This window comes from Giraffa tippelskirchi, chromosome 4, assembly GCF_054371585.1.
Source record: "Giraffa tippelskirchi isolate mGirTip1 chromosome 4, T2T-mGirTip1v1.2.pri, whole genome shotgun sequence".
Lineage (NCBI taxonomy): Eukaryota > Metazoa > Chordata > Mammalia > Artiodactyla > Giraffidae > Giraffa > Giraffa tippelskirchi.
Window position 1 is genome coordinate 132147241 of NC_137278.1, and position 18278 is coordinate 132165518.

At 41.8% G+C, this 18278-nt stretch overlaps 1 protein-coding gene and 2 long non-coding RNA genes across 15 annotated transcripts in view; 2 read left to right on the forward strand and 1 right to left on the reverse strand.

Moving 5' to 3' along the window:
* Positions 1-18278, reverse strand: part of LOC145547347 (tubulin alpha-1C chain-like) — a 92902-nt gene that overhangs the window by 37725 nt on the left and 36899 nt on the right. For 8 of the 13 annotated variants that reach the window (XM_081596717.1, XM_081596722.1, XM_081596719.1 and 5 more), the window contains 3 exons: positions 17982-18047; positions 15764-17892; positions 9966-10120 (listed from right to left, as the gene is read on the reverse strand). Coding sequence is in view for 1 of the 13 variants with exons in the window: in XM_081596711.1 (XP_081452837.1) it covers positions 137-187 (51 nt within the window). In the remaining 12 variants the exon portion in view is untranslated. Of the gene's footprint in view, positions 1-136; positions 426-9965; positions 10121-15763; positions 18048-18278 lie in introns of those variants that run through there. The other 5 variants (XM_081596724.1, XM_081596713.1, XM_081596720.1 and 2 more) reach the window with 3 other exon arrangements.
* LOC145547357 (uncharacterized) lies at positions 10291-12193 on the forward strand. Its single transcript, XR_014083770.1, has 2 exons — positions 10291-10957; positions 11078-12193. It is a non-coding gene; the product is annotated as an uncharacterized LOC145547357 (long non-coding RNA).
* Positions 14780-16637, forward strand: LOC145547358 (uncharacterized). Its single transcript, XR_014083771.1, has 2 exons — positions 14780-15847; positions 16358-16637. It is a non-coding gene; the product is annotated as an uncharacterized LOC145547358 (long non-coding RNA).

Sequence of the window (18278 nt, forward strand, 5' to 3'; positions counted from 1 at the left end):
GTGATGGACAGGGAGGCCTGGCATGCTGCAATTCATGGGGTCTCAAAGAGTCAGACACGACTGAGCGACTGAACTGAACTGATGCTGTGTTTGGTGTGCATCTCTGTAGTTCTCCTAGTTGCGTTGGTTGAGCTACCTGCATGTGTAGATTAATGTTTTCAATCAAATTTGCCAAGTTTTCAGACATTATTTTTTCAAAATTTTTTTCTAAGCTTTTCTTTCCTCTTCCATTACACGTGTGTTGGTCTGTTGTCCCACAAGTCTCTGAGGCTCCGTTCACTTTTGTTCCATTCTCATTCTTCCTGTTCTTCAGTAGATAATTTCTGTTTCTCTCTCTGCAAATTCACTGCTTCTTTTTCTCTGCTATCTTGAATCTTCTTTTCAGCCCTTCTAGTGAATTTTTCAAGTATTGCTTATTTCTACCCCTGGAAAAATTTTCAATTATTGCTTATTTCTACATTTTTAATCATTTTAACATTTTTAAATCATGTGTTTTCTTATTGAGTATTTTCATTTATTAATATTACTGTCCACTTTCTTTTGATTCTTTAAATACAATTTGTTTTAGTTCTTTGAACATAACTGCTTTGGTATCTTTGCCTGCTAAATCCAACTTCTTGGGACATTCAGAGAGAGTTTCTACTGATTTCTGCTTTTCCTCAGAACGGGTCACACTTTCCTATCTCTGCATATTTTATTTGAAAGCTAGATTTTTAATACTGTACTGTAGCAACTCTGGATTCCAATTTTTCTCCCTCCAGGCTATCTTCTGTGTTTGTGTGTTTAGTTAAGTTGCTTTAGTTAAATCAATTAAATCTGTCCCCTTTGAAGGGTATGGCTATTGATCTCTCTGCTCAGTTTATCTTCTCTTGTTTTTACTTTTTAAGTCTGGCTTCCTAGGGGTCATCCCTGTGTCTAAGTAGCCGAATGGTTAGCCAGTGTTCAGACAGAAATTGGCTTCTGTCCTCTGGTAATGGGTGTGTGGGCAGGGGAGCACATTTAAAGTTCAGGTTGTTTTCAATTCTATTTGAGTTTTTACTTTTACTTTCCACTGGGCCCTTTCATAGCTCCTCCATGTACAAATAAATCCTCGAGGTCAGCCAGGAGTATGTGGCTATCTTAGGCCCTCTGTTCTCTGCTGCAAGTGTACACACCTCAGCCAGGAATACTCTTCCCCCCAACCACAGCGACAACCTTGGGTTAGTAGAACCATTGGTCCTCTCCTGCTCCATATTAAGTGAGCCCTCTGACTGGCAGCCAAGCTGCCAGTCCTCACAGTATCCCCACCTCTGGCAAAATCTCCATGGTGACCAGGCTGGTGGCAGGGCTGGAAAATGGGAGCATCCTCAAGCAAGCGTGTCACCGATTCCCACTGTTATTACTACATTTCAGCAACTGTTCAAACACAAACACTTCTCAGATTATTCTATCCCTTTAGTCGATTTTCAAGGTGCTAAAATGGTTGTCCTCATCAGTTTTTTCCAGCTTTGTAGTCGCTTTTTGGGAGAGTTGATTTGCCCACCTCCTCACTCTACCACACCTAGAAGTCCCACCCTCCTCAATAAATATTTGAATAATGAGTGACTAAACCCTGTGTTATCTGTCTTCTACTCTACCACACTACTGAGACCCTCCCATCAAAAATTATCAGTTGCCTCCCAGGCAGTCAAACAGGCTTTGAGTAAAACAGACATCAGCTGAATTCTAAGTCTGCCACTTAGCAATTGTGTACTCAGCAAGTATATTTATCTTGCCCAAGTCTTGTTTTTTTCTTCTGTTAAATGGCTAAAACAACGCCTATGGGTACATAATAATGCACTTCAGGTACAGAGTTCGCAGGTAGGAAGGATAGGACTAGACAGGGATGGGATGGAATGAGTCTACCTGGGAAACTAACCAAGGTTTCCATATTATTATTTTGCCTGTTTCTTAAAAGATCTCTCATCAGGGGTTGCTGCAAGTTTTGTGAATGTTTCTGTTGCTGGGTTTACGGTTAAATGAAGCACGTAGCTGAAGGATGAACTTTCTGAGTTTTCACACTGTCCAGATTTCTCTTTGCAGAACTTTAAACCTTAGGCCCTGGTTGGTTCATTGTGTTAAATCCATTATGAGAATGTTATTTAAAGCTGTACTATAATTGCAACCTCCACTAATTATTCAATACTGTAGCAGCAAAGTATTATTTGTAAGAATTTGATTCTTTTCATATTTATATCCACTATATCTGGCATTCTAATCAGTAAAATGATGCAATAAAATCAATATCATTAAAAAAAAACAAACCTATGCTGTTACCGTGAGTAGGGAGGGGTAAGAGTAAGCATCTGGAGGAACGTTTCAGGATTCTTTTCCAACAGTGTTTTTGTCTTTCAGGAAGTCTATGCTTCCATTCAGATGGAGCCTGAGACGCTTCTGGACCTCTTTTATCACCCTCACACTCAGTTCAGTTCAGTTCAGTCGCTCAGTCATGTCCGACTCTTTGCGACCCCATGAATTGCAGCACGCCAGGCCTCTCTGTCCATCACCAACTCCCGGAGTCCACCCAAACCCATGTCCATCGAGTTGGTGATGCCATCCAACCATCTCATCCTCTGTCGTCCCCTTCTCCTCCTGCCCCCAATCCTACCCAGCATTAGGGTCTTTTCCAGTGAGTCAATTCTTCGCATGAGGTGGCCAAAGTATTGGAGTTTCAGCTTCAACATCAGTCCTTCCAATGAACACCCAGGATTGATTTCTTTTAGGATGGATTGATTGGATCTCCTTGCAGTCCAAGGGACTCTCAAGAGTCTTCTCCAACACCACAGTTCAAAAGCATCAATTCTTTGGTGCTCAGCTTTCTTCACCGTCCAACTCTCACATCCATACATGACCACTGGAAAAACCATAGCCTTGACTAGATGGACTTCTGTTGGCAAAATAATGTCTCTGCTTTTAAATATGCTAGCTAGGTTGGCCATAACCTTCCTTCCAAGGAGTAAGCGTCTTTTAATTTCATGGCTGCAATCACCATCTGCAGTGATTTTGGAGCCCAAACAAATACAGTCTGACACTGTTTCCACTGTTTCTCCATCTATTTCCCATGAAGTGATGGGACCAGATGCCATGATCTTAGTTTTCTGAATGTTGAGCTTTAAGCCAACTTTTTCACTCTCCTCTTTCACTTTCATCAAGAGGCTCTTTAGTTCTTCTTTACTTTCTGCCATAAGGGTAGTGTCATCCGCATATCTGAGGTTATTGATATTTCTCCCAGCAATCTTAATTCCAGCTTGTGCTTACTCCAGCCCAGCGTTTCTCATGATGTACTCTGCATATAAGTTAAATAAGCAGGGTGACAATATACAGCCTTGACGTACTCCTTTTCCTATTTGGAACCAGTCTGTTGTTCCATGTCCAGTTCTAACTGTTGCTTCCTGCAATCTCAAAAATGATGGAATGATCTCTGTTCATTTCCAAGGCAAACCATTCAATATCACAGTAATCCAAGTCTATGTCCCGACCAGTAACGCCAAAGAAGCTGAAGTTGAACGGTTCTATGAAGACCTATAAGACCTTCTAGAACTAACACCCAAAAAAGATGTCCTTTTCATTACAGGGGACTGGAATGCAAAAGTAGGAAGTCAAGAAACACCTGGCGTAACAGGCAAATTTGGCCTTGGAGTACAGAGTGAAGCAGGGCAAAGGCTAATAGAGTTTTGCCAAGAGAACACACTGGTCATAGCTAACACCCTCTTCCAACAACACAAGAGAAGACTCTACACATGGACATCACCAGATGGTCAATACTGAAATCAGATTGATTATATTCTTTGCAGCCAAAGATGGAGAAGCTCTATACAGTCAGCAAAAACAAGACCGGGAGCAGACTGTGGCTCAGATCATGAACTGCTTATTGCCAAATTCAGACTTAAATTGAAGAAAGTAGGGAAAACCACTAGTCCATTCAGGTATGACCTAGATCAAATCCCTTATGATTATACAGTGGAAGTGACAAATAGATTTAAGGGACTAGATCTGATAGACAGAGTGCCTGATGAACTATGGACAGAGGTTCGTGACATTGTACAGCAGACAGGGATCAAGACAATCCCCATGGAAAAGAAATGCAAAAAAGCAAAATGGCTGTCTGAGGAGGCCTTACAGATAGCTGGGAAGAGAAGAGAAGCGAAAAGCAAAAGAGAAAAGGAAAGATATTCCCATCTGAATGCAGAGTTCCAAAGAATAGCAAGGAGAGATAAGAAAGCCTTCCTCAGTGATCAGTGCAAAGAAATAGAGGAAAACAACAGATTGGGAAAGACTAGAGATCTCTTCAAGAAAATTAGAGATACCTCACACTCAACAGAGACAGAACTAGTGAGAATGCAAGGATAATACCATGAAAATCCTTTAAGAGTGCATCTATTATACACAACTGTTAAGGTATCATTATGCCTTATTATGATGTTCTTTGGGAACTTTTAAAAATGTCTCTCTCTCTGGGAACTTCTGATCACAGTAGAATTTCTGAATATGGAGAAGCTACTGAAATTACTCCCCTAACTTTCTTTTTCCCTGGACATTTTAACCATTATGTTGATATCTTCTGAAAGATCAACACAATAGATAAACCCTTCTTAATCACAAACTCTCCGCTTTTAGGTATTTCTTCTAAGAACAGAAGAGCACGGTCCCCTCCCTGATCAGAAATAAAACATAAATTAGGTGGTTCAAGACGGAGAAAAATGAAAGACTAAATAGAATGCTTGGAATTTGAAATGAAAATAGCATGGCAAGGCTTCCTTAATGGCTCAGTTGGCAAAGAATCTGCCTGCAGTGCAGGAGACCAGGGTTTGATCCCTGGGTCGGGAAGATCCCCTGGAGAAGGAAAAGGCAACCCACTCCAGTATTCTTGCCTGGAGAATTCCATAAACAGAGGAGCGTGGCAGGTTACATACAGTCCATGGCATCGCAAAGAGTCCGACATGATTGTGCAACCAACGTTCGCTTTTTTTTCACTTTCTAAGAAACGAAGAGCATGGTCCCCCCAATCAGAAATAAAACATCAATTTGGCGGTTAAAGACAGAGAAAAAGGAATGACTAAACAGAATGCTTGGAATCTGAAATGAAAATAGCAAGGCATGACTATCACCATCTTAGGGCTTTACTGAAAATTCAGCTCTTTCTGTAGGAAATACATGTTTAAAAACAATAAAAAACAATTGCTCTTTACACATTCTTTTATTTTTAAACAATTATGTATTTGTTATTTTTGGCTGAGGTGTGTCTGTGTTGCTGTGAGGGCTTTTCTCTAGTTGGGGAGAGCAAGGGCTACTCTAGCTGCGGTGCTCAGGCTTCCTATCGTGGTGGCTTCTCTAGCTGCGGAGCATGGGCTCTAGGGTGCGTGGGCTCAATAGTTGTGACATACAGGCTAAGATGCTCCGAGGCATGTGGAATCTTCCCAAGTCAGGGATCAAATCCATGTCTCCTGCATTAGCAGGTGGACTCTTTACCACTGAGCCACCTTCTCTAAGCCCCTCCACATTCTTTTAAGTTGATTCCTTTTTGTCCTCCCTTTGGTTAGCCAAGCACTCACTACTGTTACTTGCTTTTGCACCTGTCGGCCAGGCTGCCAGCTCTGAAGGAGGGAGTACCTCCATGTGTCTCCCTGGATGCCAGGCACTGCTCCTTGTTCTCAGATGTGGGCAACGATGGTGCTCATTTTCACTCCCTCACTCGGAAACCTTCAGTGACTCTTCACTGTCCCTAAAAGTAGTCCACAGGCTTTTTTAAATTGCATATGCCTATCAGTAGACTAATGTTTGTACATCCTCTGATACACACACACACGTAATTTATTTTTAAATTATTTATACACTATTATGCTTCTATTTTATTTAAATCATAAACATCTACCAATATAGAGTTTAAGAGGATGACATTTAACAAGTATAATTAGAATCTGTAGTATTTCCTTTCTGTATCTTTTATATGCTCTACTCTGGAGACCACTGTTCTGTAGGATAAAATCCAGGTTTTTTTAAAACCATAGTCTTCAGGGACTTCCCCGGTGGTCCAGTGGTTAAGAGCCTATGCTCCCAGTGCAGGGGGCCCAGCTTTCATCTATTCCTGGTAAGGGAATTAAAAGCCTACCCACATGCTGCAATTAAAGATCAGGCATGGTTCAAGGAAGATCCCACATGCTGCAACTAAGACCCAGCATAGCCAAATAAATAATTAAAACAACAATAGCAATGAAAACAGAAACACAGCCTTCAAGCTGGAATCTAGGAACCCTTAGGGTACACAGCATAGATAGTATATGAGGCCCCATTTCCAGATTCTGAGCTACCGAATGTGTCCTCTCCTGGAAGTGATCTGTCGGGGCACGGCTGACATGGAGCCGACTTCTCTTTTCCAGCCGCCTCTTTCCGACTGTTCTGACCCTTCACAAGAGAAAGGTACTCCTTAGCCACCCTGAACTCTGATTTGTTACCAAAGGAAGGGATAATTTGAGAATGTATTATGCCCAAGGCAGAGTCTCTTGAGATCCTGGTAAGAAATGCCAAAAAGGGCAGCACCTTATTTCATCCCCTGAACAGATTCCCAGCAACCCTCTTTGCCCTGGACAGTGACTGTCTTAGAATTAGAAATCACAAGTGAGGTGCTGGAAGACCTTAAAGTAATATAACGTTCTTAATTTAAAAACAGGGCTAGGGGCTTCCCAGGTGGCTCAGTGGTAAAGAATCTATTCGCCAATGCAGGAGACACTGGTTCAATCCCTGATCCAGGCAGATCCCATATGCCAAACAGCAACTAAGCCTGTGACCACAACTCCTGAGCCTGTGCTCCAAAGCCCAGGAGCCCAACTACTGAGCCCAAGTGCTGCAAATACTGAAGCCCACACACCCTGGAGCCTGTGCTCAGCAACAAGAGAAGCCACCGCAATGAGAAGCCAGCGCTCCACAACTGGAGAGTAGCCTCTCCTCGCCACAACTAGAGAAAGCCCTCACCGCAACAAAGACCCAGCACAGCTAAAAATAAACAATTACCAAAAAAAATTTTTTTAATGGAGGTTAACTTTTCCTAATAGAAAATAAGCCTACTTAACTGTCTAGTTTGATCATGTAGACCGGTTTTGCCAAGGTAGTGGTATTTTTCATAAGGGAAATGGGCTAGCTCTGTGACGCCACCTTGTTGATGAAAATACACGTACAATACTTATCTGATATACAATCCACCAGAAATGTCATCATTCCCAACTATTTCAACTTCTGATGACCACTGCCTTAAACAAACATTCACAATATTCATAACCACCCACCTCAGACTCTTTCCCACCTAATCTCCTCTTAGCCTTTGCCTTTAACTTAAAAATGGAGCTAGGGGCTTCAGGCTTTGGCCAAACCACACTCAGGCTCCAGGCCATTCTTCCAAGTCTATACCTGTGTGTGTTCACGTTAGTCCCTCCATCAGAAATACCGCTCCTTGTCATCTCTGTGTGCTGAATTACTATCTAATTATCTGCTTGATCTGAAGCACTAATTAGGCATTGAGGATGCAAAATAAACATAATAATAGCCTTAACTCTGTCTTCCAGGATTTAAGAGTCTGTTATGGGAGACAGATAAGCAATGACAATATGCTATGACAGAGCTATGATGGGGAACCACAAGGTGAAGGGAACTCAGCAGGGGCACCCTCCCTTCACCTGGGGAAGTCAAGGAAATCTTGGAGGAAGTAGCCAGAAGGACAAGATCCACTGATGAGCAGGAGTTAGCCTGACATTTTGCAGGGAGGGAGGAGAAGACTGATTGGTGATGAGAGAACAACAGTGAGTTGAACTGACATTGTTAAGGCAAGTCCTCTGTGAAGTCAGGATTTTCATCACAAGAGACACACTTACCTAGCCGTAAGGTCCAGATAGAAACTTCTACTAAGCTCAATCTGTTTCATGTTTTTGAAAGAAGGGTCACATTTCTCTCAAAAGCCCAATTTAGAACAGGCTGAAAGTCAAGGGAGAGGTCATCTCTAGAAACAATTTCCCTTGTGTGTTTTGGTTTTGTTTTTTTTTTTTTGCCAAACACAAAATATTTGAATCCCAAGCTCAACTGCTGGGGGAATGGGTAGACTTTTTATATTGGGTTCACCAGAAATAGTGCCCAATGAATACTCTTGAGACATCTGTGAGGAAGGCCAGGGTAGTTTGTATATGTGGCTCTGTTCTGAGGTTGCACGCACCCTCTAAATAAACAAGTTAATGAAAGAAGAAACACCATAGAAGAGAAAAATTCAGTTTCTAGGGACTGTTTGTGCCATGCAAAAGGAAGAGACCATGAGGGCTTAAACTGTCTGGGTCTCAGTGCTCCACCTCTGCCCCCCTCCTGCACTGTTCCAAGCCAGAGACTGTGAAAGTACCTTCACCAAGAGATGCTCAATTCCACGGCTTGTCACCACTCACTCTACTGATGGGTTATAAGTTGTTTATTTCTATGAAAGACTCTCCTCAACAAATACCGTAGTAGAAGCGAGGCCTAACAGATGGGGCTGCTGTTGCTGCTACTGCTGCTAAGTCGCTTCAGTCATGTCCGACTCTGTGCGACCCCATGGACGGCAGCCCACCAGGCTCCCCCGTCCCTGGGGTTCTCCAGGCAAGAACACTGGAGTGGGTTGCCATTTCCTTCTCCAATGCATGAAAGTGAAAGTGAAGCCCCTCAGTCATGTCCGACTCTTAGTGACCCCATGGACTGCAGCCTACCAGGCTCCTCCGTCCATGGGATTTTCCAGGCAAGAGTACTGGAGTGGGGTGCCATTGCCTTCTCTGAACAGATGCGGCATCAGCCACTAAATATTTCCTCTACTGGTGACAATTTGACACCCAATAACTCTTTGCTCATTCAAAATAGAAAATATACTGAATCTTCTCTGATACAGTCCTTTCTTACATCATCACAGTGGATTGTCATTTTATTTCTCATCCTGATTTCCTAGTTTATTTTCTTCCAGCATCCATTTGGAGGGTTAACATTTTCTCTGTGACACTATTCACTATGGCACTAGAGTCAGGTAGGTCTCATACATGAGGGCTAGATATACAAGCACCAAAGGATGTCTCTATAAAACACTGACTGTATACGAAAGTGACATGACATGGACCCCAAGAACTACATCACCAGTTAGGTTCCAACAGGTTTATATTGTTGGTAAAGCTACTTCATCTTTTTCAGGAAACCCATTATGAGCTCATCCCAGAAAACAAAAAACTCATTTTTGTTAGAATGTTATTATCAAGCTCTGAAGGGTGAGGACTATGTTTGATAACATTTTCCTATTACAAATGTTCCCTATCAGTGACACCATATTTTCCCAGATGGGTGGGCCAACTGTATTTCTGCTCTAAATCTTGCTTTCTTCCAGCTCCCTGGGAGTTTTCTGATTGTGGCCTTTAACAAAGTTCCCAGCAATGGTAAATTGAGGTTTGTTTTGGAGAATGTATATAAATGTGTTTGCAAATTGGTTTAGATCCTGGTGTGGAAAGAGCCTGCGGTCTCCTAAATAGAAAAATCATCAAGTAAATCAGAACTGACTTAATGCTAGTGGGTCTTAGTGACCTTGTATCAAACCATGGCCAAGGCCACATTCCAACACATCCCCACTCCCAGATTAATTTAATTTCTGTCACCCTCTTCTTTTAAAATTCCTTCCATTCAGCAAAATCAGTTCCATTCAACAGAACAAATACATTGTGACTTCTGCACCTTATACCTCCTCACGTGCACTGATGGAAAATATGGTTTGAGTTTTGGCAAGGCTGGGGGCTGGGTAATGAAATGAATTAAGCCTCCTCTTCTCCTGAAGCCCCAGGTTTTCCTAACACCCATATACCATATGCCAGTTCATTTAGGCCGGAGGGTTCCTCAAAACTGAGGCCATTTTCTTGCAGGGTCAATTTGGTCTCTTTTTAGACAAGCGGACTGCATCTGAATGTTACCTTGGTGTCTGAGCCTTCTCTGGGCAAAGGGCCGGACGTTCACCTGCAACCCGTCTCCTCTTTCCCCGGCAAGCTCCTTGCAGCGTCGCGGCGCTTCCAGCAGATGGCGCCGCAGCTGAATTTTCGCGACCCGCTCTCTAAACCAGGAGAAGCGTCTGGAATAAACAGGAAGGGGAATTTGTTTTTTAAAGCATTCTAAGTTTCAACATATATTGCCTTCTTTGTTGAGTCAGAAGGTTTTTTTATTTGAGTTAGACCGAAATGCATTTGAGGTGTTTAAAAAAAAAATCAGCGATGACGCAATCCCAAATACAGGGTTCGGGGCGGGGGGGTTGTTTTGTTTTCTTAGGAATTTCCACTCTCACAAATGATTCAGGAAGGAAGTTTTCAAGTAGCATAAACTGTCACAAGAGCACAGTGGTCCAGAAACGCTAGAAGGGTGTGCTAGGTGAAGAAAGGAAGCCTCAAAAAGACCAACAAGGCGTGGCAGGGGAGAGCCTCGCTGGGCCGCAGCGGAAGTGACCTTAGAGGCGGGCGGGGCGGTGGCCGTGGAAAACAGTGCCGCCTGCTGGTCGAAAGAGAAAAAGCTCTGATCTTGCCAGAAGCTGCGGCGTGGCTCCCTGGACAGTTACTCCCGACAGACATTTACCGTCAAGATGCTGCACGTTACGCCCCTTCCCCAACAAAACTGAAAGTAATGGGCACAACCAGATAAGTCTTTCCATAGAGAAGAGAAATCTTAGAGGCCCGTCGTGGTTTGGGAATACGGTGTTTCAAAGAGCTTCACTATTGTTAACACTTCCTAAAGCTAAAAATGGTGGATTTGATTATTATGGTATAATCGTTATTTAAAGCAATCCATAAAGGAGAGTGAAAAATAGAACCCTATAGGGGCTCTCTTTCATTTATCCCATCCTGCTTTATTTACCAAATAATAAAAGAGGTGATCAGAAGCAAATTGGAAAAAAACGGGCAGAAGGTTGAATTTCAAGGTGATTGTGCTTATCATTTCTTATTATGGCCCCTCATTTTTATTCCAGGGTTGTTGCAGTTTCATTTCTACAGTCCCTCCTCCTATCCCCACTTCCTTTCTCTCTTCACTCATTTGACAGGAGCCTCCGCAGTCATCGGCCTAGAATACGTCATCATCATCCACTGGGAGAGAAGTGTGGTACCACATTTCTCCCCCTATGGCTGAAGCCCGCAGAAAGAAGATGACGGTTGCGTTTCTGCTCCTGACCCAGCGCGATTGCTGGAAACTGTTAACCTGCAAGATGATGCCAAAGTGCAGCCTGCCTTTTATGCTGTATAGAGTTTTAGGTTGCCCTTCATTAAGCTGATGCTTTCCCCTACAGAGCCTTGTCCTTCACGTTGCCCAAATGATGTGCTAATAACCTTCTCCTCCCTTCCACTTGCAGAGATTCAGTGCATTAAGCCTAAGAGTTATACACCCCCACTTTGTCTTCTTTTAAGGGAGTGAAGACCCATAGATGGACAATTTCATTTAGATTAGTCATGCTGTTTATCAGGTTGCTGTTCTCTTGACATGAAAATTTCCATTTCCCATCAAGGCATAGCTGTAGGCATTTATTACAGGCTCTGTTTCAAAGCAGGCCCTCTCTTTTGAGCAGTAGCACCAGAAATTAGGAACCTGACTGGAAGAGAAGCTTCATGAAGGTCCAGAAGGAAATTTGGGCCCCCAAGTCCTGTTTATGACTACTGTAGCCTTCACAATCTAGATCCAACCAAATGAGCACGGAGAGCACAGTGTCTGGAGTACAAAGAAGAGTAATGGATATATAGTAACTTGACTGAATCAGGGACGGGATCCAAGACATGCCTGACATTTGTTTATCGGCAGAGAAACAGAAGTAAAGGAGGAGATGTCTCCCTTAGTGTTACTGTTACAAAAGTGTCCTTGGGGAGAGGACACAGGAACAGGGCAGGTGATAACATTAATACTGTGCAGGCAAGCACACACCTCCCCACATCCCCAGGACTGCTGAACCATGTGTTATTAAACTAATCAGCAGGGACGCAGCTCTGAGCCTCTCCTGCCACAGTCCTCAGAGGGAGTCCGCTCAGACAAAGCAAAGTGGCTTTTCCGAGGGGGAGGGGTGCCCACTTTCTCTTTGTTCTTCCTTGGAAAATAGGCTCTCTCTCAAGTCTCATAACCAGCTGCTTTCATCTCTCAGAGGAAGGCAAAAAAAGTTAATTCCCAATAAAAATTTGGACAGCATATTTTTTCAGAGCCCTGAACTCTGACTATGAAATGCAGGGGCAAACTCATTACAATTCTGGGTTTCTAGGCAAAAATTTCAAAAAGGTGCCTCTCCTAATCAAATAAAAATATAATAAAAAGGTCATCTTCAGAAAGGGGTAACAGAGACAGTGCTTTGAATCCTTCTTAACATAATAATAGATGTCGTGCACTCTATTCTTAAGAATCTCTTCCTCACAGAAGAATGATTTAATGAGCATATTCCTTTGTCTGCTAAGAAATAAGGGCTCTCTGAGAAGTCACACTTTTTTATATTACGAGTGATTTTTTTTCTCATAAGAATGATTTAATATAGCTCCTTTAAAGATAAAAACATTCAGTATTGTCTGTCCCTGACTTACGTGTGGAATTAAGAGAAAAGATGTTTGTTCTTGTATCAGGAATAGGCCTGCCACACCCCAGGCACTCAGAGCATCTGCTCCCTGGACTGATTCTTAAACCAAAGCTACACATGGCTTCTGTACTTGACAGCTGAGGTGGCCTTTTATATCCAGTTGGAATTTCTGTTTGGGCCTGCTTGAATGGGTTTGCCCACGCAACAGAAAATGGGCTCTGTTGGTCAGAAGAAGCTTAGTGGGCTGAGGACTAGGCTAATATTTTGGAAATGCTGTAGGTTCATTTCCTGGGAATTTACCCCCCAAAATAAAGTAACTTCGGTCCCTTCAAGTGGCATCCTCAGGCTCTTTAAGACAATTCCAACCTTTTGGGATTTTATGTGCTCACTAAATATCAGGTATTTTGTCCAGAATAACAGAATATCTGCACATCTGTATTCAATCCTTGGGCCCTGTGGAGAGCAGCTCTCTACAAGCTCCTGGGGAACCTCATTCTTTCCAGCAGGTTAAAGAGGAAGTGAGAACAACCTCCAGCCAGGGAACCAGCCCAGTGTAAGTACGTGATCTGATGGCTCAAGTTCTACAGGTAAGCTTCTAAAATGATTCTGAAGCTAGACAAGAAACGAATGAGCAGGTGTTAAAGGATTATATATACCTTTGTAATTAACAGAAAAATTGGGTAAAATAGCACTGGGCATGTATAGTCATAATACTACCCTGTGTTTAGGTTATTACCTGTTACCCAGAGAGTATATTACAGAATGCCTTTCATCTGACAGGTTCAAAGTTCTTTACAGTGTTAACCTCATACACTAAGGCATTTCAATTTAACGACTAATAAGCACTTCGGGGGCAAGAGCCATGTCTTGCTTGCACTTCCTTTATGTTTTGCATAGTGTGTCCAGCAGGTATTAGACAGTAGGTGCTCGAGGAATTCTATCTTTAAAATATACATACATATATAGGCTGTGCTTTAATCCTGAGATTAGGCCTGCCTTTTTTGTCACATCTCAAGAAAATGGATAGTGATAGTTTGAGGACAGAAAATTAAAGTGGGGATATTGCAGCTTCTCTGATAATGACCATAGCAGCTGACTTTGCTGTACCAGAAACTGTGTAAACACTTCACACAAATTATCTCATTTAAACCTCACCACAACCCTACAGGCTCGGTTTACTATTATTACTATCATTATTTTACATATGACAAGATATTATTCAAGTCACATAACTAATGGAGAGTCACATCAGGGACCTGAATCCAGAGAGAGATCTGTCTCCAAGGTGCATGCTCTGAGGTACATTCCTGCTCCAGAATATTTAATAACGACACTTCTAGTTCCATTTACTACCTTCTTTGAGGGGTTGCCTCACAACATAATATCTGAAGTGGGAGGGAGAGAGGGAAGAAAGTAAGCAAACAGTTCATAACGTACACATTTCAGTTCGCATGGCTTTGATGTTCTTTCCTATATCTTCTTTCATTTAGTCCCCGTAGCACTGTCAAGTATGTTACTACTGTCTCTTATATATAAGGAATATAGCTCTGGAGAACGGGATGATTTTTTAAAAAGTAAAAGCTAAACTTCTAGCTGAGAGGCAACAAATCTGATAACACTGCCCTTGCCCTAAGCATCTCACCTCAGCTGAGGGTGTTGGTACGAGTTCTTCTTATGTTTCTTTCCTCTCTTACTAACACTCCAATGAGCCATAAAGCTTATGCTTGTCTCTACTTGTCCCATAAATGCAGATACAAGTAAATGGTGACTCACTATGGAATAAGCCATTTCAAAAGCCGAGGCAAGGTAGAGAGGAAACAGTAAAAGGAAATGCTATGTGATGTAACAAAAAGAATGAATTAGATTTAAATATGTGGCTAAGAAAAGATCTCCACCAGGCATAGTAAATTAAAAAAAGAAAGAAAGGAGAGCAAGTTGCAGAATAAAAAGTACAACAATGGTACCATTTATGTTTTAGAAAGATACGCAACAGTATAATACGAATATACACACATCTATGCAAACACACACAGAAAACAATTGGTTACACCTCACATCGATAATAGGTTTATCCGGAGAAAGGACTGGGTCCAGGCTGAGGTGCATAGTATTGGCAGACTTCTTTGTTATCTTTTTATTAAATAATTTAATCAAATAATGTGTATGTAAGAGAAAAAAAAGGACAGAAAAGAAACAAGTGATGCTGTTAGAAAATGAAAGGTTAGCAACGAAAAGTAAATGATACAAATACACAAACTAAAATCCACTGCCTCATTCACGTCCATAAGAGACCAATAGATTAGAAGAGATTCCTCGTGCTGGCATTATCATTATCAGTCGTATGGTTTTTTAAATGTAATGTTTCCTGACTCTACCAGAACTACAGGGCTGTGAAGTACACTAGGCTTGGAGCCAGATGACTGGGTACAAGGCCTGACTCTGCATTTCTCTGTAACTTTGGGCTAATTTCTCAGGGCCCTAGTTTCCTTATCTATCAAGATAATAGTAACATACTTCAGAGGGTGCTTTGAGGAGTAAATGAAATAATGCTCAGGAAAGAACAGCAAAATCAGGCAGACTGACATTTATAAATGTGTTTGTGCGTCTTTTCTTCCCATTCTCTCTCCTCCACTTCAGACAATGATTATGTTATGTACCTTTGGATGTCTGAATGCCCCGCAATGAGGCAGTTAAATTAACAAACCATTAGTCTTCAGATAACATTTGCTAATAATAGGCCTCCATTACTTGAAGCTATAGTTATGCACATGTGTAATTTTAAGCTTAAATAACCTGTATTCATGTATTTATTTTAAGGAATATATGTTTGATTCCATCTATAAAATATATTATTTTCTTATAAAACCTACTTTTGATACAAAAACTACAATATCCAAACAGAGAAGCCATTTAAAGTATAAGCCAAAAATCCATTACACTTTTTTTTTTTGCATCTTAAAATGTGCTTATTTGTGGTCCTACTAAAATTTCAGGCTGTTCTGAAATTTGAGTAGCCAATTATAAACCTTATAGTAAAAAGGATTGCAAAAATAATAAGAGAAATACTATCACCAATATAATTAAGCACAAAAGAGAAACATGAACACATTAATAAATATCAGTTGCCTACACACAGCAGCACTATGTCCACGCCGCATGATCTATTTTCAATTACAGCCTCACCTTTGAAACAGAGCCAGGTTCTCATCTGCTTTTGCTGGATGTGCCTGTGTTAAAAGGCGCAGGGACCTGAAGATTTCTAGTGAAGTAAGTAAGAATCCAGTTTAAGTTGTTTTGCAGTTTGAGTTCAGAAGGGATTCATATTTAAAGAAACCAGTTCCAAGCAGACAAAGCACGCCTCCCTCCCAGGCTCCTCCACACCATTAAACTGGGCTGTCATTTTAGAGGTGGGCGCTCATTGTTCCCTTTCTTCTACTCTAATTAGACTTGACAGATTGCTCTTTCTAGCTAGACTGGCTATTGCCAAGAACAGAGAGGAAGAGATGAGGCCAACCTTGTCTTTATGCCCTTGGAATCAGCTCCCCACCCCCATTCCCAGTCCACAGACACAGAAAGGCATCCCCAGCCACTCAAATCTGTTCTCCTTCTCCTCTAGCCTCCTTCTTACTTGGCCCCCGGCAGTCTCAGCACCACTAACTTTTCTTACCTTCAGTACTGTTGAGATTCAAACCCTCATAGGCTGTGTGAGTGGAATAAGTGTACACTAATATTTAATTTATATCTTTCATATTAATACCTTTTTTTTTCCTCCTGCAGGCCTTTGTGGGGGGGTGGGGGGAACAGACCAGCTTACTAAAGGGAAAGATACTGCAGTTCTACCCAGGAGCAGCAAATACTCATTGCTTCATAAGACAGAGCTCTAGAAGGATTCAGGTCCTGGCACTGCGTCCATGCTTCTGAAGCAAATCCCTCGCCCCCTGCCTTCAGTTTCCATACCTGTAAAATGCCATCGATAATTCTTGAACCTTTATCATATCATGTTACACTGGTATTATATAAGAATTAGATAATAAAATTTTAGGAATGGAAAGAATCTTAGAGATCATCTAGTCTAGTATCTTTGTTTGGAAGACTGAAAAACACAGGCTGAAAAAAGGAGGCGACAGGCATAGTGTTATGAAATTAGCTCACAGGCTTTAAACACATGGTGCTGAACAATAGCTTACTAATCAGCTTTGTCACTAACATGCCTTTTCCTAGTTTAGCCTATGCTTGATAATAAGCTTTATTGGCCAGGAAAGCAACTTTCTTTCTCCAAGAAAGGAATTCCCCTCACCCAAGAACTATGTTTTCAGAAATGCTTCCCTTTACTAAAAACCAACCCAATGGTCTTGTAATAGAACCTGAGTCCCCCCATGCCACATGCCTCTCACAGTGGCCCAGGATGACACTCAGTAGGCTGAGGTCTGGGGCCCTGCTCTCAAATAAGAGTCTTTAACCTAAGCCTGGCTGTGCCTACAGCCTCAAGAACTGTGAGCAGTAGAGACTGTCAGGAATTTCTTCTTGGAACAAATCTAGTGTCTCTAGCTTGGAATGTAAATCCCTTCATTTATCATTCATTCACTTACAACCTTTTAATAAAAGTCCATGTTTTGCTAATCTCCTGAAAGCTGATAAGACTACTGCAATGAGTAGGACCCAGCCTCAAGGAGCTTTAGAAAGAACCAGAAGTGTAAATTGCTTAGGTGCAGTGGAGCACAGTGGGAACCAGGATGGAAGGAGGAGATGGTCAATTTGCCTTGTTGGGGGTTTAAGGAATCAGAAAAATGTCATAGAAGAGGTAATACTTGAGCTGAGCTTTGGGAAATGAAGGTTATTTTCCAGGTGGAAGTGAGGCAAGTACATGGCATTCAGATAGAGAGTGAGTCTGGCGCTTGGTGGGGGGAGGGGGGTTGGGATTTTTTTGGTCTGCTTAGTATGAGGAAGCATCGCACTAAACTGGAAATTTAGGTAGAGATCAGTGAAAACATTATATGACAAATGAAGAAGTTTAGATTTTATTGTAGCAGCTCATGGGGACCTTTGAAGAGTTTCAAACAGGGAAGTAACATGATCCAACCTGCAGTTTTGAAAGATAGCTCTGACAGCAGCGTAGAAGATAGAAGGGGAAGAGGTGGGAAGAAGCAAGACTCAAGGCAGAGAGACAATGCAAAAATTTAGGTGAGACAAGACAGCTAATTCAATCTCTTTAAAGAGCCAGGAGGGGGAATTCCCTGGTGGTCCAATGGTTAAGACTCCACACTTCCACTGCAGGGGGCCCAGGTTCAATTCCTGGTGGAGAGACTAAGATCCTGCAAAACACAAGGTGTGGTCAAAAAATTAATTAAGTAATTTAAAGAAGATTTCAATGGGAAGGATCAAAGAAAGGGAACTGTTTTACTTTCCAAGAGGCTTCAATGACATGCAGTGTGTGGACCTTGTCTGGATCTTGAGTCAAACAGGCCAGCTGCAAACAGAAAATTTGGAAGAAAAACATAGTATTAGATAATATTAAGGCATTCTTGTTAACTTTGTTAGGTGTGAAAATGCTACTGTGGTAATGTAATACAACAGCATACTGAAATGTTTATGAGTGACATGTCATGATGTCTGGATTTGCACTAAAACACGGTAGAAATAATAGATGAAGTAGCTATGGCAGAAAGTTAATAATTATTCAGCTCAGATGATGGATATG